Source organism: Corella eumyota, chromosome 5, assembly GCF_963082875.1.
Source record: "Corella eumyota chromosome 5, kaCorEumy4.1, whole genome shotgun sequence".
NCBI lineage: Eukaryota > Metazoa > Chordata > Ascidiacea > Phlebobranchia > Corellidae > Corella > Corella eumyota.
In genome coordinates this window covers 11,447,639-11,468,793 of record NC_137494.1, presented here as the reverse complement: position 1 = coordinate 11,468,793, position 21,155 = coordinate 11,447,639, and the positions used below count along the sequence as shown (strand labels likewise).

At 27.3% G+C, this 21,155-nt stretch overlaps 2 protein-coding genes across 4 annotated transcripts; both read right to left on the bottom strand.

Moving 5' to 3' along the window:
- Positions 1 to 2,461: 2,461 nt before the first annotated feature.
- On the bottom strand, positions 2,462 to 10,356 carry LOC145752803 (uncharacterized). Of its 2 annotated transcripts, none has more exons than XM_082569144.1 (8): positions 6,145 to 10,356; positions 5,836 to 5,925; positions 5,461 to 5,585; positions 5,142 to 5,326; positions 4,639 to 4,800; positions 4,421 to 4,532; positions 3,823 to 4,287; positions 2,462 to 3,310 (listed from the first exon to the last, which is right to left on the bottom strand). In XM_082569144.1, exons 1-8 carry the CDS (start codon positions 6,300 to 6,302, stop codon positions 2,901 to 2,903), a joined length of 1,707 nt encoding a protein of 568 aa, XP_082425270.1. In that variant the 5' UTR covers positions 6,303 to 10,356; the 3' UTR covers positions 2,462 to 2,900. The 2 variants fall into 2 exon arrangements, with proteins under 2 accessions (XP_082425270.1, XP_082425269.1); XM_082569143.1 differs by having other exon boundaries at positions 2,467 to 3,421; positions 6,145 to 10,353.
- Positions 10,357 to 12,965: 2,609 nt separating this feature from the next.
- LOC145752817 (uncharacterized) lies at positions 12,966 to 20,838 on the bottom strand. 2 transcript variants are annotated; one of them, XM_082569163.1, is made up of 8 exons: positions 16,649 to 20,838; positions 16,340 to 16,429; positions 15,965 to 16,089; positions 15,646 to 15,830; positions 15,143 to 15,304; positions 14,925 to 15,036; positions 14,327 to 14,791; positions 12,966 to 13,814 (listed from the first exon to the last, which is right to left on the bottom strand). In XM_082569163.1, the coding sequence occupies exons 1-8, from the start codon at positions 16,804 to 16,806 to the stop codon at positions 13,405 to 13,407; spliced, it is 1,707 nt and encodes a 568-aa protein (XP_082425289.1). In that variant the 5' UTR covers positions 16,807 to 20,838; the 3' UTR covers positions 12,966 to 13,404. The 2 variants fall into 2 exon arrangements, with proteins under 2 accessions (XP_082425289.1, XP_082425288.1); XM_082569162.1 differs by having other exon boundaries at positions 12,972 to 13,925; positions 16,649 to 20,835.
- Between the last annotated feature and the right edge of the window lie 317 nt (positions 20,839 to 21,155).

The following is a 21,155-nucleotide window of genomic DNA, read 5'->3' as shown; positions in this document are numbered from 1 at the left end:
TTTAAATTTTATGATAATTGTATCTTTTTTCAAAATATCAACAATTTATTGACAATTGTTTTAGTAGCATATAAAATAAAATGCTATGCTGGGCTAAACCACTTTTCTTTTAATATCGTAAGATTTAAGATAGTAAATTGAATCGGGCAGCGAACTTCTTAAATTGCTATGCTTAAAAATAATATTTCTTCTTTTAAAACAGTTTTGTACGCACCAATGACTGTAAAAATTTTAAAGTTGGTGTAAATAACACTATGTTTCAATATTTAAACAGCCAAACCATGGTTTAAATATATTATTTAATCTTTATGATTGATTTTGTGGTATAGTATAATATGGTCACTAAACATCATTTTTTAAGTATCTGGAAGTAGGAATTAAAGTTTTTGATGTTCACCGAGGTAAAAGTGTGGGTAAATATTTAGATTTCTACACTTTAGGAGGTAAGAGATATATATAGGTGGGAAAATAACCTACGCGGGGATAATAGTTAACCCAATGACGTCATATGACGAAATGTTTGTTTCAGTCCTATTAACAGTAAGGGGTAAAAGATGTTAACGGTAGACTTACAAACGCGAGGATAATGTTTAACCTAATGACGTAATATCACGTGGTTTTTGCATACCTTCATGTAACTAACCCAAAAGCCAAATCTACCAAGTTGTTTATAACAACGTCAACAAGATATTGTAAATATTGTGATAGACTCAATTATAAAAAATAAGAACTATAAAAAAAATTAAAAATTCTATGTTATACAAACTAGATTAAAATTTTATTTTTAAGAATACAATATGATTACATTTTTTTTTTAATTACATTTGTTTAAACAAATTCAATATCGTTTTATTTTGTTTCTACACTTGATAAAATTTTAATTAGTAAAGTTTACATTATATTAAACTTGTAATTTTGTACAAATTCGACTCCTATGCAACGTTTTTTTTTGTTTTTTTTTTTGCAACGCTCACGCTAATGTGCCTTCACACTCGTTTAGAATGCTATATATCTTGTTGTACGTGCTTTTTGCTTGGGTAAATTAGTCTAGACTAAACAAGGAATCGGTTTCATCGGTTTTTGGTTTTACCGGCCCCCTTTCGTTTGCCGTTAACAAATCAAGTAACGTCTGGTCACATTCCACATACTGCATTAACTTTGTTAAAAGGTTAAGGTAAACGTTTGAATTTTTGTATTTACTCAAATGGCGTTTAATGCTATCAGAAATTTCTTTCCTCTGGGTTTCTTTTTTAACAAAGTATTAAATGTACAAATATACTTTATTGTGTTTATTAATAAATGACAAATCTGTAAACTTTAATGAGCAAAGCTGTATTTAATTGTTATCGCCTAGAACTTATTTTTTGTTTTAAAAAAAATGTTTGTTGAATTTAAAATAACTGATTATTTAAAACAAACAAAAATCATACTTTTAAAAAATCCTGAACTGGTTTGTACTTTTGATAACTGTCCTTTGTGAAAACCACCGCCATGAACCTCATTGCTTTCCGTGTAATTTCAAATATTTTTAAAGAATTTTCTTGGTTAAATGTTTTTTTTAATGTTATATAGAGGTTGAGTGTGTTGGTATATATATAAACACTTTAACCAAAACAATATTACTATAGAAGGTTATATATTTAGACAAGGTCTGTCAAAGTTGGTCAATTAATTTGACGTTTTTTAACTTAAATTTTATTGCTATTATGTTACTATTTTTTTGCAAAATGTTTAAAAAAGTTGATGAAAAAAAATAACAGCTAAAATCAAATATTTTTTATTTTGTGTAAGAAAAAATTTTAAATAATAACTAAGAATCTTGTATTTTAAAACGGCGTAGTAGACAAAAAAAAACTCAACATTGGGAGGTAAGAAATATGTCTATGCAATTAGGGAAATAACCTACGCGGGGATAATATTTAACCCAATGGCGTCTTATAGCGTGGTGTTTGTATAAATCTTTACAACAGTAAGGGTAGGAATTTATTTTAACAACAGGGGCATTACGAACACAAGGATGATAATTTAACCCAATGACATCATATCGCGTGATGTTGGTATTTTAATAGCTAACCCTAAACCCAAATCTAATACATGGTAAATATCAACGTTAACAAAAGATTATAGTTAATATTGTGATGGATTAAATATTATAAACATTTAAAAATCACTGGGGTTGTTTGTTTGGGAAACTATAAATAATTTATTTAGTGTGATTACTGTCATGTTACTACCATATAGCTAAACACCAAATCAGGAGATTTTGTCAATTTTATTTAAAATAATTTCTTAAAAATTGTTCTATTTGTTTGGTATGATCCTATAAATAATAATTTTACTAATATCTATAGGTAAAAATTCGAGAATTCTAATATCCAAATCAATTAAAACACCCATTTAAAAACAGCAGTTATAGATTAAAATACATTTCACATATCACGTTCAGTTAATATTAAGTTTTAAATAAATTATATAAAAAAAATTGAAATAAAAATTATTATTTAAAGTTAAAAAGTACGCTCTTAAAATGGGCTTTAGCGGTACGTATGTTAAATATTTGTATATGTTAAATTCGTTTTTTACAATTATTTGTTTATATGTAAGCTATTATAATTCTATAATAATTAAGTTTGAGGGATATATAATTATTTAATGATTAAGTTTGAACTAAGGACATACATTTTTTAAAATTAATTTACATTTTTTTTATATATATACAGATTTATAACAATATAGAATTTACAACAGTATAATATATACAATATTTTCAATATCAATTTTAACATACCAAGGTTTTTTTGTAATAAAGCCCTTTTTATTAGGTTTAATGACTATAAAAATGCATCTAATGTAGTTGGTTAATTAATACAGTTTTAGTTTTTAGGATCTAAAAACAAAGCCTAACGCTCACACTGATTCAGAACGCTGTAAATGTTTTTGTACGTATCCATTGAAGAAGATCCAAGTCTAAACACGCTCTCTGGATCAATCGGGTTTGCCAAAATGCGCGAAAACAAGAAACCACAGAACACTTTACCAACTTGTGTAATGGGATAAGGGCATTCTAACAACTTGTTAAAATTAATGACCTCTAACAAACATAACTGCCATTGTGTCGAGAAGTTCACATCGTCAGCACGAAAACGAGCGCGGCCTGGTTGAATATCAAGACCCTTTGCGTTTCTAAATTCTTCGGAATTTCTGGTATATACCAAAGCTACAACCGTCGCTAGGCCCTTAATCACTTGGTCACTTGGTTTTGCTTTTTCTACCCAATATATGGAAGCGAGGGCCAATAATTTCAACTCATCTGCAATCGAATTAACACTTTGGGTGAAAATATTAAAATTAAACGGACTAATTATTTCACTCGCTAGATGTCGCATTTTGACTTTCATGGGCGCTTTTAAGATTTCTTGATCTGTCAAAAAACGAAAAAAAAAGATATAAAAAAATTATATAAATTTTACATTTCTTAGTACCTATTTAATATATAGTTTAACCGCTAGCATTTGCATTTGAGAAAAAAAAAATAAACAATAAACACTCATTTATATGAACTGACTAGGTATAACTTTAGGGTAATAAAAAGCTATTAAGTCGGCGAACCGGTCATGGCGTTGGACTACGAGCCGAAAGGTTTCGGGTTTGAGCCGCACCAACGTTACACTATTCGCCCTTGAGCCCGGCGTTTACGGATAGCTCGATCACGTCATAACAGGACACCCTTCCCCAATAAAAAATATAAAACCTATCACCTTAAGGTAATATGGAAAAAAATATATATAAAAAAAAATAAAATAAAAAGCTAGTAATGCTTACTTGACGGCTGAATTGTCATCATTTCAGTTTCTTTGTACTCTGCGTCAACAGTATCATATTCTACTATCTGCAGGTTATTTTTTAATGCTACTAGCTCGTACATTTTTTTCCTTATTAGCTTTGTAAGTGCATGTGAAGATTCAGACATCGACGGATCGGCCATAAGAACCCTTAAATGGACATTTAGCGGAAATTCAACCAGGTTTTCTTGGTCGTTAAGAAGATCTAACAAGTGATCTGGTAAATTCAACTTCCTCAACTGCAACCCAAGCTCTGTTTTCTTGCTTTGAGATTGCCCTACATCGGGCACAGCTTTGTCTTTATTGGATTTTAACAAATCAATTAACTCAGGATCTTGTTTCACATTTTTCTTTAAACTTTTTAGAATGCTTGAATGGATTTTCGGAGTTCTATATTTCTCTAAATCGCTTTCAATGTTAACTGCCAACTCATTAACAACGGTTTCTATTACATAAAAAATATTTATTTTGCCTATTTTTAAAATCCTTTAATAAAAATGTAATTTGCCATGTAAACTGATATATCCTTTTTATGGCATTCTATGCTCTTATGAAATACAGCAGTTATTTAAAATCACCTGACATGAGATCGCTTGTCAGAGCTTGAACATTCTTTAATATTTCACCGTCTTGATAATTATTTGAAGCCCATTTTAAATATGAATGAAGTTTATCGTTCATACGTTGGCCCTAAACATTAAAAATGCACTATTTATTTGGTTTTTAGGTTTTGAGTAATGAGTAAATTTAAAATAAAGAAGTATGTTTTTTTACAAAATCAAAAAATAACTCAAACGTCTAAAGATTTCCGTATTTTTTCATATTTCTGCATGCTCAAGTTGGTAAGTATAACTGCCATGAACCACATCGCTTCCCGTGTAATTCCAAAACATTGTAGAAATTTTTCGTCGTTAAATACTGTTGCTTCGATGTAATTTTGACCGTTAGCACTACGTACCTGTAGAAAATTTTTATATATTAATTAACTCTTAACATATAGGCTATAAGTCGAACATAATAAGATAAATTAAGTAATAATACGTTTTTGACTTTGGGATTAAGATTCTATTTAATTTTGACATTCTGCCTCTTTTTTGTAAATACTAACTAAAAGCAATTTTAAATAATAAAAATTCGTTTAGTAAAATTTAATCAATCGTTGTAAAATTTACCGTGAAACACATTAAGTTATTAAACGATTAAAGAAAAGGGTAACATGTTTAACATAATTTAATAAGAAAACAATTCAGAAAGTTATATAAATTTAGTAGTAAAAAAATAATGACATATTTATCTTACATTCTCCCATTCGAAGTTTTCACAATTAACAAATCCATTATGGCTTTGAGCTAAATAATTGGTGCTATAGCCAAAAACATAAACATTTAATATGTTGGCTAATGTCACTGTTTGGCTGTCAATATTTCCTTTACCCACTGTCCATGGTATTTGGAGCTCATCTAAAGTCTGTTTCAATACAAGATCTGTGAAAATAAAAAAAACATTTAAAGTTGCTCACTGAATATTTAGGCTATAGGCTCATGTTATTATGAATTTTGTTGCGTAAACAAAATACTTGTAGTTGGTGAAGTTCAAAATAATTCATTTGTTTATTTACCATTAAGCAAAGGTCTTGTTCTTAGATTATGACTTTTCAGGTTATTCTGAAAGAAATGCGATAACTCTTGTACTCTTGCATTATTTCTTTCTTTGTAATAAACCAAACTGTCTTCGTGCGTAAATCTTAATAATGGTAAATATTAGTTTTAAACATTTATAAGATCTAGTCAGCATTTAGACTAAAGCGCTATTTTTGATTTTTTTAGGTTTTGTTAGTTGTTAATTTATATATGGCAATCTAAAAGATTATTGACATCATGTTTAAACATTTTTTTAATATAACCACATTTTTTGTTATTTAATAGTTAATATTAAAAATATTAAAACTGATAAATGATGCAAAAAAATTCAAAATTTAACTATTTTTTCTTACCCATCAAATAAAATAATAGGTTTAATTCCACAATTTTTCATATTTTTAAAAAAACTCTGTATATTTTGACGATGTTTTTCATACTTTCCGCTAAAACAACAAAAAAGGGTTTAATTCTTGGTTTAATGGTTTACATTTCTAAGATGTAAAAATATTTTGTGCAAATACGGTGTTCTTATTTTACAACAACAGTATTAATCAAAATTTAAGACTACCCAATGCAAGTTACTGCACTAAGTCAGTACAGTACACATTTCGGTAACTCCTACCAAGACATAAATTTTACATTAATGAAACATAACAACATACTAGCGTTCCTTCTGTAGTTTACTATGAAACATTGATAATGTCCCACTTCCATCCATAACAACATATTGGTTTGATAATTGAAGCTTTTGCAAAACTCCTGCTTTCATCAGACTATCTTTGTTATTAGCAATAAACCATTTAAAACCCAATATAGTCATACTTGTAAATTTTCCTTTTTAAATTTTAAAATATCTGTACTACTAAACTTTAGCTTTAAAAAAATTAAAATTTATTTAGTTACAAAATAGCATTAGTAATATCTACTTATATAATTTACTTCAATTAATATTTAAACAGTGTATAATACAAAAATTTAAACTTTAATTTTCCATTGGGCGTTTTTTGTTCAGTATTAAATTCCAGTCAATAATGTAAATATAACAAACCTACAATAAAATGAGTAGTTTCACAATAACTACAGTGTACTGTTTACATTTTTTGTAGTTTGTTTGGTAAACTAACGCAAAATTAGGTACATAGTTCACTTATGTTTCGTTTTACAACTTGATTACCAATCTCGATATGAGCAAATAAAACAGAGAATAAAAAATTATTACTTTTTAAAATGCACATTAAATAACACTATGTTTCAAGACACAAACAGCAAAACCGTGGTTTAAACATAATATCAAATTTTTATTATTTGTTAAAAAGTGCATTATAACATGATAACTAAATAAGATTTTTTCAAATATCCCAAAGTGTAAAAAATAAAGTTTTTTAATGTAATCTAGAGGTTAAGTTTATTGCTATATAAAAACGTTTTAACCACAGCAATATATATATACTACAACAATATGAGGTTATATATTTAAACAAGGTTTTGTTAATGTTGGCCAATCAGTTTGACATTTTTTAACTTATATGTTATTGCTTTTGTTTCCTTTTCTTGCAAAATGTTTAAAAAATGTGATGAAAAAAAATAACAGCTAAAATCAAATATTTTTATTTTAGTGTGCTAAATTTAAAACTTCCGTAAAAAATGCTAAACTTAAACCTCCCGTACAATATAAGGCGTTTTGTTCCACTTTTTAAACTGTATACTCACTCTTCTGTAAAACACTATTTCTACCAAACTGTTTTCTATTACTAATATTAAACGTTTTAAAACATCCGTAACTCATTTTAGTTAATACGTCGCCCGCACCTGTTCACAAAGATTTGCTTATCTTGCTATGTTTGGATAGTTGATTAATTAACCCAATGTGTTAAAATCATTGTAAAAAATTTAAAGGTTTTACAAATTAAAACCGCAAACTTTGGCGTTTTATATTATATGATATTCGTATCTTTTTCCAAAATATCAACAATTTATTGACCAAAAAATAGCTTTTACAAAACAAGTAAGTATTTTTAAAACAATTGTTTTAGTAGCATATAAAATAAAAATGCTATGCTGGGCTAAACCACTTTTCTTCTAATATTATAAGGTTTAAGATAGTAAATTGGATTAGGCAGCTAACTCTTTCGCTTAAAAATAATATTTTTACTTTTAAAACAGTTTTGTACGCACCAATGACTGTAAAAAATTAAGTTGGTGTAAATAACACTATGTTTCAATATTTAAACAGCCAAACCATGGTTCAAATATATTATTTAATCTTTATGATTGATTTTGTGGTATATTATAATATGGTCACTAAACATCATTTTTTAAGTATCTCGAAGTAAAGAATTAAAGTTTTTGATGTTCACCGAGGGTAAATGTGTTGGTAAATATTTAGATTTTTACACTTTAGGAGGTAAGAGATATATATAGGTGGGAAAATAACCTACGCGGGGATAATAGTTAACCCAATGACGTCATATGACGAAATGTTTGTTTCAGTCCTATTAACAGTAAGGGGTAAAAGATGTTAACGGTAGACTTACAAACGCGAGGATAATGTTTAACCTAATGACGTAATATCACGTGGTTTTTGCATACCTTTTTGTAACTAACCCAAAAGCCAAATCTACCAAGTTGTTTATAACAACGTCAACAAGATATTATAAATATTGTGATAGAATAAATTATAAAAAAATAACTATAACAAAAATTAAAAATTCTATGTTATACAAACTAGATTAAAATTTTATTTTTAAAAATACAATATGATTACATTTTTTCTTAAAAAATAATATTTGTTTAAACAAATTCAATATCGTTTTAATTTGTTTCTACTTGTGTTAAATTTTTAAGTGGTTAAGTTTACATTATACTAAACTTTTAATTTTGTACAAATTTAAATTTTATGCAACATTTTTTTTTTTTTGCTAGGCTTACGTTGATTTGCCTTCACACTCGTTTAGGACGCTATAAATCTCGTTGTACGTGCTTTTTGCTTGGGTAAATTAGTCGGGACTAAACAAGAAATCGGTTTCATCGGTTTTGGGTTTTATCGGCCCCGCTTTCGTTTTTTTTTTATTTTTTTTTGAAAACCGTACAAGTGATCTATAACACACATTTTAAGCGCTGTAAAGTTATTTACCAATCACCAAACTTAACAACAGTCAAAAATTAGATTTCATGCCGTTGAGTTTATAGACTTTCTTACCTTTGTTAAACTAGACTTTTTTACCTTTGTTTAACTTAAATTAATGACAAGTAAATGATAAGGCAATATAACAAGGTCAATCATATTAAAAAAATAAACTATTAAACACTATCATTATTATCAGGTTGTCATTTTAACAGTACAATTTTATTTTTATATTAATTATCTAAAAAAGCAAAAAAAAACTTACTAGCATCCATTTTCTAGTTTATCAAAAATTTTTATCGAAGTTTCAGACCCCTCCATAATAACATATTGGTTTGATAATTTAACCTTAAAACTAAAAACTCCATCATTTTCGAGCTTATCTTTATTATTATTAACAAAGGTTTTAAAACCCAATATACCCATCTTTATTAAAGTTTAAATAACCCTTAAAATAACAAAATAGTGCACGCTTAAAGAAAAATGCTTCACTGCTTTAAACATTTTTTTAAGTTTAGCGCACTTGCCTTATTTACATTATGTTTTAATTACACTAACTCTAAAAAAGAAACATAATTACTTAATTAAAATTAGTAAATTTACAAATTGGTAATAGGTAATAAAAAACATTAAATTTAGCAAAAACAATTTCACAATATTTTACATTTTGGTGATCCAAATGATTACTTGACTTTCGAGACTTATAATCGAAAATAACAGGGTATTTAATAGAGTAAACAAAGTATAACATTTATAATTGGAAAACAATAATATTTGACAAAAGTTGTTAAAGTCCCCGACGCGAGAAAAACATAACACAATATCACGCAACGATAATCAACAAGAAATTACCTACTAAGTATAAAAGTATTTAACAATATTGTCAAGTTACGCAATGTTAAATGTTCGTCTGGTTATGTCATGATTATACAGTTTTAGTTTCAAAAATTGGTGTATACAATGTAACTACAGACCGACAACAGTCTTTATTATTATTAACAAAGGTTTTAAAACCCAATATACCTATCTTTATTAAAGTTTAAATAACCCTTAAAATAACAAAATAGTGCACGCTTAAAGAAAATCCTTCACTGCTTTAAACATTTTTGAAGTTTAGCGCACTTGCCTTATTTACATTATGTTTTAATTACACTAACTCTAAAAAAGAAACATAATTACTTAATTAAAATTAGTAAATTTACAAATTGGTAATAGGTAATAAAAAACATTAAATTTAGCAAAAACAATTTCATAATATTTTACATTTTGGTGATCCAAATGATTACTTGACTTTCGAGACTTATAATCGAAAATAACAGGGTATTTAATAGAGTAAACAAAGTATAACATTTATAATTGGAAAACGATAATCTTTGACAAAAGTTGTTAAGGTCCCCGACGCGAGAAAAACATAACACAATATCACGCAACGATAATCAACAAGAAATTACCTACTAAGTATAAAAGTAATTTACAATATTGTCAAGTTACGCAATGTTAAATGTTCGTCTGATTATGTCATGATTATACAGTTTTAGTTTCAAAAATTGGTGTATACAATGTAACTACAGATCGACAATAGATTATTTATTACAATTTTAGTTAAAAACTGATTGATAAAAAATGCTAAATTTATATCTTCCGTAAAATATAACTCTTTTTAAACTGTATACTTACTCTTCTGTAAAATACCATTTCTTACCAACCTGGTTTCTATAACTAATAATAAACGTTTTAAAACATCCGTAACTCGTTTAAGTTAATATGTCGCCAACACCTGTTCACAATGATTTGCTTAACTTGCTATGTTTGGCTTAGTTAACCAAGTAACCTGATGCGTTTAAATCATTGTAAAGAAATTTAGAGGTTTTACAAATTAAAACTGCAAATTTCGGTGTTTTAAATTTTATGATAATTGTATCTTTTTTCAAAATATCAACAATTTATTGACAATTGTTTTAGTAGCATATAAAATAAAATGCTATGCTGGGCTAAACCACTTTTCTTTTAATATCGTAAGATTTAAGATAGTAAATTGAATCGGGCAGCGAACTTCTTAAATTGCTATGCTTAAAAATAATATTTCTTCTTTTAAAACAGTTTTGTACGCACCAATGACTGTAAAAATTTTAAAGTTGGTGTAAATAACACTATGTTTCAATATTTAAACAGCCAAACCATGGTTTAAATATATTATTTAATCTTTATGATTGATTTTGTGGTATAGTATAATATGGTCACTAAACATCATTTTTTAAGTATCTGGAAGTAGGAATTAAAGTTTTTGATGTTCACCGAGGTAAAAGTGTGGGTAAATATTTAGATTTCTACACTTTAGGAGGTAAGAGATATATATAGGTGGGAAAATAACCTACGCGGGGATAATAGTTAACCCAATGACGTCATATGACGAAATGTTTGTTTCAGTCCTATTAACAGTAAGGGGTAAAAGATGTTAACGGTAGACTTACAAACGCGAGGATAATGTTTAACCTAATGACGTAATATCACGTGGTTTTTGCATACCTTCATGTAACTAACCCAAAAGCCAAATCTACCAAGTTGTTTATAACAACGTCAACAAGATATTGTAAATATTGTGATAGACTCAATTATAAAAAATAAGAACTATAAAAAAAATTAAAAATTCTATGTTATACAAACTAGATTAAAATTTTATTTTTAAGAATACAATATGATTACATTTTTTTTTTAATTACATTTGTTTAAACAAATTCAATATCGTTTTATTTTGTTTCTACACTTGATAAAATTTTAATTAGTAAAGTTTACATTATATTAAACTTGTAATTTTGTACAAATTCGACTCCTATGCAACGTTTTTTTTTGTTTTTTTTTTTGCAACGCTCACGCTAATGTGCCTTCACACTCGTTTAGAATGCTATATATCTTGTTGTACGTGCTTTTTGCTTGGGTAAATTAGTCTAGACTAAACAAGGAATCGGTTTCATCGGTTTTTGGTTTTACCGGCCCCCTTTCGTTTGCCGTTAACAAATCAAGTAACGTCTGGTCACATTCCACATACTGCATTAACTTTGTTAAAAGGTTAAGGTAAACGTTTGAATTTTTGTATTTACTCAAATGGCGTTTAATGCTATCAGAAATTTCTTTCCTCTGGGTTTCTTTTTTAACAAAGTATTAAATGTACAAATATACTTTATTGTGTTTATTAATAAATGACAAATCTGTAAACTTTAATGAGCAAAGCTGTATTTAATTGTTATCGCCTAGAACTTATTTTTTGTTTTAAAAAAAATGTTTGTTGAATTTAAAATAACTGATTATTTAAAACAAACAAAAATCATACTTTTAAAAAATCCTGAACTGGTTTGTACTTTTGATAACTGTCCTTTGTGAAAACCACCGCCATGAACCTCATTGCTTTCCGTGTAATTTCAAATATTTTTAAAGAATTTTCTTGGTTAAATGTTTTTTTTAATGTTATATAGAGGTTGAGTGTGTTGGTATATATATAAACACTTTAACCAAAACAATATTACTATAGAAGGTTATATATTTAGACAAGGTCTGTCAAAGTTGGTCAATTAATTTGACGTTTTTTAACTTAAATTTTATTGCTATTATGTTACTATTTTTTTGCAAAATGTTTAAAAAAGTTGATGAAAAAAAATAACAGCTAAAATCAAATATTTTTTATTTTGTGTAAGAAAAAATTTTAAATAATAACTAAGAATCTTGTATTTTAAAACGGCGTAGTAGACAAAAAAAAACTCAACATTGGGAGGTAAGAAATATGTCTATGCAATTAGGGAAATAACCTACGCGGGGATAATATTTAACCCAATGGCGTCTTATAGCGTGGTGTTTGTATAAATCTTTACAACAGTAAGGGTAGGAATTTATTTTAACAACAGGGGCATTACGAACACAAGGATGATAATTTAACCCAATGACATCATATCGCGTGATGTTGGTATTTTAATAGCTAACCCTAAACCCAAATCTAATACATGGTAAATATCAACGTTAACAAAAGATTATAGTTAATATTGTGATGGATTAAATATTATAAACATTTAAAAATCACTGGGGTTGTTTGTTTGGGAAACTATAAATAATTTATTTAGTGTGATTACTGTCATGTTACTACCATATAGCTAAACACCAAATCAGGAGATTTTGTCAATTTTATTTAAAATAATTTCTTAAAAATTGTTCTATTTGTTTGGTATGATCCTATAAATAATAATTTTACTAATATCTATAGGTAAAAATTCGAGAATTCTAATATCCAAATCAATTAAAACACCCATTTAAAAACAGCAGTTATAGATTAAAATACATTTCACATATCACGTTCAGTTAATATTAAGTTTTAAATAAATTATATAAAAAAAATTGAAATAAAAATTATTATTTAAAGTTAAAAAGTACGCTCTTAAAATGGGCTTTAGCGGTACGTATGTTAAATATTTGTATATGTTAAATTCGTTTTTTACAATTATTTGTTTATATGTAAGCTATTATAATTCTATAATAATTAAGTTTGAGGGATATATAATTATTTAATGATTAAGTTTGAACTAAGGACATACATTTTTTAAAATTAATTTACATTTTTTTTATATATATACAGATTTATAACAATATAGAATTTACAACAGTATAATATATACAATATTTTCAATATCAATTTTAACATACCAAGGTTTTTTTGTAATAAAGCCCTTTTTATTAGGTTTAATGACTATAAAAATGCATCTAATGTAGTTGGTTAATTAATACAGTTTTAGTTTTTAGGATCTAAAAACAAAGCCTAACGCTCACACTGATTCAGAACGCTGTAAATGTTTTTGTACGTATCCATTGAAGAAGATCCAAGTCTAAACACGCTCTCTGGATCAATCGGGTTTGCCAAAATGCGCGAAAACAAGAAACCACAGAACACTTTACCAACTTGTGTAATGGGATAAGGGCATTCTAACAACTTGTTAAAATTAATGACCTCTAACAAACATAACTGCCATTGTGTCGAGAAGTTCACATCGTCAGCACGAAAACGAGCGCGGCCTGGTTGAATATCAAGACCCTTTGCGTTTCTAAATTCTTCGGAATTTCTGGTATATACCAAAGCTACAACCGTCGCTAGGCCCTTAATCACTTGGTCACTTGGTTTTGCTTTTTCTACCCAATATATGGAAGCGAGGGCCAATAATTTCAACTCATCTGCAATCGAATTAACACTTTGGGTGAAAATATTAAAATTAAACGGACTAATTATTTCACTCGCTAGATGTCGCATTTTGACTTTCATGGGCGCTTTTAAGATTTCTTGATCTGTCAAAAAACGAAAAAAAAAGATATAAAAAAATTATATAAATTTTACATTTCTTAGTACCTATTTAATATATAGTTTAACCGCTAGCATTTGCATTTGAGAAAAAAAAAATAAACAATAAACACTCATTTATATGAACTGACTAGGTATAACTTTAGGGTAATAAAAAGCTATTAAGTCGGCGAACCGGTCATGGCGTTGGACTACGAGCCGAAAGGTTTCGGGTTTGAGCCGCACCAACGTTACACTATTCGCCCTTGAGCCCGGCGTTTACGGATAGCTCGATCACGTCATAACAGGACACCCTTCCCCAATAAAAAATATAAAACCTATCACCTTAAGGTAATATGGAAAAAAATATATATAAAAAAAAATAAAATAAAAAGCTAGTAATGCTTACTTGACGGCTGAATTGTCATCATTTCAGTTTCTTTGTACTCTGCGTCAACAGTATCATATTCTACTATCTGCAGGTTATTTTTTAATGCTACTAGCTCGTACATTTTTTTCCTTATTAGCTTTGTAAGTGCATGTGAAGATTCAGACATCGACGGATCGGCCATAAGAACCCTTAAATGGACATTTAGCGGAAATTCAACCAGGTTTTCTTGGTCGTTAAGAAGATCTAACAAGTGATCTGGTAAATTCAACTTCCTCAACTGCAACCCAAGCTCTGTTTTCTTGCTTTGAGATTGCCCTACATCGGGCACAGCTTTGTCTTTATTGGATTTTAACAAATCAATTAACTCAGGATCTTGTTTCACATTTTTCTTTAAACTTTTTAGAATGCTTGAATGGATTTTCGGAGTTCTATATTTCTCTAAATCGCTTTCAATGTTAACTGCCAACTCATTAACAACGGTTTCTATTACATAAAAAATATTTATTTTGCCTATTTTTAAAATCCTTTAATAAAAATGTAATTTGCCATGTAAACTGATATATCCTTTTTATGGCATTCTATGCTCTTATGAAATACAGCAGTTATTTAAAATCACCTGACATGAGATCGCTTGTCAGAGCTTGAACATTCTTTAATATTTCACCGTCTTGATAATTATTTGAAGCCCATTTTAAATATGAATGAAGTTTATCGTTCATACGTTGGCCCTAAACATTAAAAATGCACTATTTATTTGGTTTTTAGGTTTTGAGTAATGAGTAAATTTAAAATAAAGAAGTATGTTTTTTTACAAAATCAAAAAATAACTCAAACGTCTAAAGATTTCCGTATTTTTTCATATTTCTGCATGCTCAAGTTGGTAAGTATAACTGCCATGAACCACATCGCTTCCCGTGTAATTCCAAAACATTGTAGAAATTTTTCGTCGTTAAATACTGTTGCTTCGATGTAATTTTGACCGTTAGCACTACGTACCTGTAGAAAATTTTTATATATTAATTAACTCTTAACATATAGGCTATAAGTCGAACATAATAAGATAAATTAAGTAATAATACGTTTTTGACTTTGGGATTAAGATTCTATTTAATTTTGACATTCTGCCTCTTTTTTGTAAATACTAACTAAAAGCAATTTTAAATAATAAAAATTCGTTTAGTAAAATTTAATCAATCGTTGTAAAATTTACCGTGAAACACATTAAGTTATTAAACGATTAAAGAAAAGGGTAACATGTTTAACATAATTTAATAAGAAAACAATTCAGAAAGTTATATAAATTTAGTAGTAAAAAAATAATGACATATTTATCTTACATTCTCCCATTCGAAGTTTTCACAATTAACAAATCCATTATGGCTTTGAGCTAAATAATTGGTGCTATAGCCAAAAACATAAACATTTAATATGTTGGCTAATGTCACTGTTTGGCTGTCAATATTTCCTTTACCCACTGTCCATGGTATTTGGAGCTCATCTAAAGTCTGTTTCAATACAAGATCTGTGAAAATAAAAAAAACATTTAAAGTTGCTCACTGAATATTTAGGCTATAGGCTCATGTTATTATGAATTTTGTTGCGTAAACAAAATACTTGTAGTTGGTGAAGTTCAAAATAATTCATTTGTTTATTTACCATTAAGCAAAGGTCTTGTTCTTAGATTATGACTTTTCAGGTTATTCTGAAAGAAATGCGATAACTCTTGTACTCTTGCATTATTTCTTTCTTTGTAATAAACCAAACTGTCTTCGTGCGTAAATCTTAATAATGGTAAATATTAGTTTTAAACATTTATAAGATCTAGTCAGCATTTAGACTAAAGCGCTATTTTTGATTTTTTTAGGTTTTGTTAGTTGTTAATTTATATATGGCAATCTAAAAGATTATTGACATCATGTTTAAACATTTTTTTAATATAACCACATTTTTTGTTATTTAATAGTTAATATTAAAAATATTAAAACTGATAAATGATGCAAAAAAATTCAAAATTTAACTATTTTTTCTTACCCATCAAATAAAATAATAGGTTTAATTCCACAATTTTTCATATTTTTAAAAAAACTCTGTATATTTTGACGATGTTTTTCATACTTTCCGCTAAAACAACAAAAAAGGGTTTAATTCTTGGTTTAATGGTTTACATTTCTAAGATGTAAAAATATTTTGTGCAAATACGGTGTTCTTATTTTACAACAACAGTATTAATCAAAATTTAAGACTACCCAATGCAAGTTACTGCACTAAGTCAGTACAGTACACATTTCGGTAACTCCTACCAAGACATAAATTTTACATTAATGAAACATAACAACATACTAGCGTTCCTTCTGTAGTTTACTATGAAACATTGATAATGTCCCACTTCCATCCATAACAACATATTGGTTTGATAATTGAAGCTTTTGCAAAACTCCTGCTTTCATCAGACTATCTTTGTTATTAGCAATAAACCATTTAAAACCCAATATAGTCATACTTGTAAATTTTCCTTTTTAAATTTTAAAATATCTGTACTACTAAACTTTAGCTTTAAAAAAATTAAAATTTATTTAGTTACAAAATAGCATTAGTAATATCTACTTATATAATTTACTTCAATTAATATTTAAACAGTGTATAATACAAAAATTTAAACTTTAATTTTCCATTGGGCGTTTTTTGTTCAGTATTAAATTCCAGTCAATAATGTAAATATAACAAACCTACAATAAAATGAGTAGTTTCACAATAACTACAGTGTACTGTTTACATTTTTTGTAGTTTGTTTGGTAAACTAACGCAAAATTAGGTACATAGTTCACTTATGTTTCGTTTTACAACTTGATTACCAATCTCGATATGAGCAAATAAAACAGAGAATAAAAAATTATTACTTTTTAAAATGCACATTAAATAACACTATGTTTCAAGACACAAACAGCAAAACCGTGGTTTAAACATAATATCAAATTTTTATTATTTGTTAAAAAGTGCATTATAACATGATAACTAAATAAGATTTTTTCAAATATCCCAAAGTGTAAAAAATAAAGTTTTTTAATGTAATCTAGAGGTTAAGTTTATTGCTATATAAAAACGTTTTAACCACAGCAATATATATATACTACAACAATATGAGGTTATATATTTAAACAAGGTTTTGTTAATGTTGGCCAATCAGTTTGACATTTTTTAACTTATATGTTATTGCTTTTGTTTCCTTTTCTTGCAAAATGTTTAAAAAATGTGATGAAAAAAAATAACAGCTAAAATCAAATATTTTTATTTTAGTGTGCTAAATTTAAAACTTCCGTAAAAAATGCTAAACTTAAACCTCCCGTACAATATAAGGCGTTTTGTTCCACTTTTTAAACTGTATACTCACTCTTCTGTAAAACACTATTTCTACCAAACTGTTTTCTATTACTAATATTAAACGTTTTAAAACATCCGTAACTCATTTTAGTTAATACGTCGCCCGCACCTGTTCACAAAGATTTGCTTATCTTGCTATGTTTGGATAGTTGATTAATTAACCCAATGTGTTAAAATCATTGTAAAAAATTTAAAGGTTTTACAAATTAAAACCGCAAACTTTGGCGTTTTATATTATATGATATTCGTATCTTTTTCCAAAATATCAACAATTTATTGACCAAAAAATAGCTTTTACAAAACAAGTAAGTATTTTTAAAACAATTGTTTTAGTAGCATATAAAATAAAAATGCTATGCTGGGCTAAACCACTTTTCTTCTAATATTATAAGGTTTAAGATAGTAAATTGGATTAGGCAGCTAACTCTTTCGCTTAAAAATAATATTTTTACTTTTAAAACAGTTTTGTACGCACCAATGACTGTAAAAAATTAAGTTGGTGTAAATAACACTATGTTTCAATATTTAAACAGCCAAACCATGGTTCAAATATATTATTTAATCTTTATGATTGATTTTGTGGTATATTATAATATGGTCACTAAACATCATTTTTTAAGTATCTCGAAGTAAAGAATTAAAGTTTTTGATGTTCACCGAGGGTAAATGTGTTGGTAAATATTTAGATTTTTACACTTTAGGAGGTAAGAGATATATATAGGTGGGAAAATAACCTACGCGGGGATAATAGTTAACCCAATGACGTCATATGACGAAATGTTTGTTTCAGTCCTATTAACAGTAAGGGGTAAAAGATGTTAACGGTAGACTTACAAACGCGAGGATAATGTTTAACCTAATGACGTAATATCACGTGGTTTTTGCATACCTTTTTGTAACTAACCCAAAAGCCAAATCTACCAAGTTGTTTATAACAACGTCAACAAGATATTATAAATATTGTGATAGAATAAATTATAAAAAAATAACTATAACAAAAATTAAAAATTCTATGTTATACAAACTAGATTAAAATTTTATTTTTAAAAATACAATATGATTACATTTTTTCTTAAAAAATAATATTTGTTTAAACAAATTCAATATCGTTTTAATTTGTTTCTACTTGTGTTAAATTTTTAAGTGGTTAAGTTTACATTATACTAAACTTTTAATTTTGTACAAATTTAAATTTTATGCAACATTTTTTTTTTTTTGCTAGGCTTACGTTGATTTGCCTTCACACTCGTTTAGGACGCTATAAATCTCGTTGTACGTGCTTTTTGCTTGGGTAAATTAGTCGGGACTAAACAAGAAATCGGTTTCATCGGTTTTGGGTTTTATCGGCCCCGCTTTCGTTTTTTTTTTATTTTTTTTTGAAAACCGTACAAGTGATCTATAACACACATTTTAAGCGCTGTAAAGTTATTTACCAATCACCAAACTTAACAACAGTCAAAAATTAGATTTCATGCCGTTGAGTTTATAGACTTTCTTACCTTTGTTAAACTAGACTTTTTTACCTTTGTTTAACTTAAATTAATGACAAGTAAATGATAAGGCAATATAACAAGGTCAATCATATTAAAAAAATAAACTATTAAACACTATCATTATTATCAGGTTGTCATTTTAACAGTACAATTTTATTTTTATATTAATTATCTAAAAAAGCAAAAAAAAACTTACTAGCATCCATTTTCTAGTTTATCAAAAATTTTTATCGAAGTTTCAGACCCCTCCATAATAACATATTGGTTTGATAATTTAACCTTAAAACTAAAAACTCCATCATTTTCGAGCTTATCTTTATTATTATTAACAAAGGTTTTAAAACCCAATATACCCATCTTTATTAAAGTTTAAATAACCCTTAAAATAACAAAATAGTGCACGCTTAAAGAAAAATGCTTCACTGCTTTAAACATTTTTTTAAGTTTAGCGCACTTGCCTTATTTACATTATGTTTTAATTACACTAACTCTAAAAAAGAAACATAATTACTTAATTAAAATTAGTAAATTTACAAATTGGTAATAGGTAATAAAAAACATTAAATTTAGCAAAAACAATTTCACAATATTTTACATTTTGGTGATCCAAATGATTACTTGACTTTCGAGACTTATAATCGAAAATAACAGGGTATTTAATAGAGTAAACAAAGTATAACATTTATAATTGGAAAACAATAATATTTGACAAAAGTTGTTAAAGTCCCCGACGCGAGAAAAACATAACACAATATCACGCAACGATAATCAACAAGAAATTACCTACTAAGTATAAAAGTATTTAACAATATTGTCAAGTTACGCAATGTTAAATGTTCGTCTGGTTATGTCATGATTATACAGTTTTAGTTTCAAAAATTGGTGTATACAATGTAACTACAGACCGACAACAGTCTTTATTATTATTAACAAAGGTTTTAAAACCCAATATACCTATCTTTATTAAAGTTTAAATAACCCTTAAAATAACAAAATAGTGCACGCTTAAAGAAAATCCTTCACTGCTTTAAACATTTTTGAAGTTTAGCGCACTTGCCTTATTTACATTATGTTTTAATTACACTAACTCTAAAAAAGAAACATAATTACTTAATTAAAATTAGTAAATTTACAAATTGGTAATAGGTAATAAAAAACATTAAATTTAGCAAAAACAATTTCATAATATTTTACATTTTGGTGATCCAAATGATTACTTGACTTTCGAGACTTATAATCGAAAATAACAGGGTATTTAATAGAGTAAACAAAGTATAACATTTATAATTGGAAAACGATAATCTTTGACAAAAGTTGTTAAGGTCCCCGACGCGAGAAAAACATAACACAATATCACGCAACGATAATCAACAAGAAATTACCTACTAAGTATAAAAGTATTTTACAATATTGTCAAGTTACGCAATGTTAAATGTTCGTCTGATTATGTCATGATTATACAGTTTTAGTTTCAAAAATTGGTGTATACAATGTAACTACAGATCGACAATAGATTATTTATTACAATTTTAGTTAAAAACTGATTGATAAAAAATGCTAAATTTATATCTTCCGTAAAATATAACTCTTTTTAAACTGTATACTTACTCTTCTGTAAAATACCATTTCTTACCAACCTGGTTTCTATAACTAATAATAAACGTTTTAAAACATCCGTAACTCGTTTAAGTTAATATGTCGCCAACACCTGTTCACAATGATTTGCTTAACTTGCTATGTTTGGCTTAGTTAACCAAGTAACCTGATGCGTTTAAATCATTGTAAAGAAATTTAGAGGTTTTACAAATTAAAACTGCAAATTTCGGTGTTTTAAATTTTATGATAATTGTATCTTTTTTCAAAATATCAACAATTTATTGACAATTGTTTTAGTAGCATATAAAATAAAATGCTATGCTGGGCTAAACCACTTTTCTTTTAATATCGTAAGATTTAAGATAGTAAATTGAATCGGG

Excerpts from the sequence above, each read along its gene's own strand:
- LOC145752817 (XM_082569162.1), bottom strand. The coding sequence starts at position 16,806 with ATGACTATATTGGGTTTTAAATGGTTTATTGCTAATAACAAAGATAGT. Across the intron at positions 16,090-16,339 it reads CCTATTATTTTATTTGATGG|ATTTACGCACGAAGACAGTT; the intron begins GTAAGAAAAAAT and ends ACCATTATTAAG. Across the intron at positions 15,037-15,142 it reads AAATACGGAAATCTTTAGAC|GGCCAACGTATGAACGATAA; the intron begins GTTTGAGTTATT and ends TTTAATGTTTAG.
- LOC145752803 (XM_082569143.1), bottom strand. The coding sequence starts at position 6,302 with ATGACTATATTGGGTTTTAAATGGTTTATTGCTAATAACAAAGATAGT. Across the intron at positions 5,327-5,460 it reads AACAAGACCTTTGCTTAATG|ATCTTGTATTGAAACAGACT; the intron begins GTAAATAAACAA and ends TTATTTTCACAG. Across the intron at positions 3,422-3,822 it reads GATGACAATTCAGCCGTCAA|ATCAAGAAATCTTAAAAGCG; the intron begins GTAAGCATTACT and ends GTTTTTTGACAG.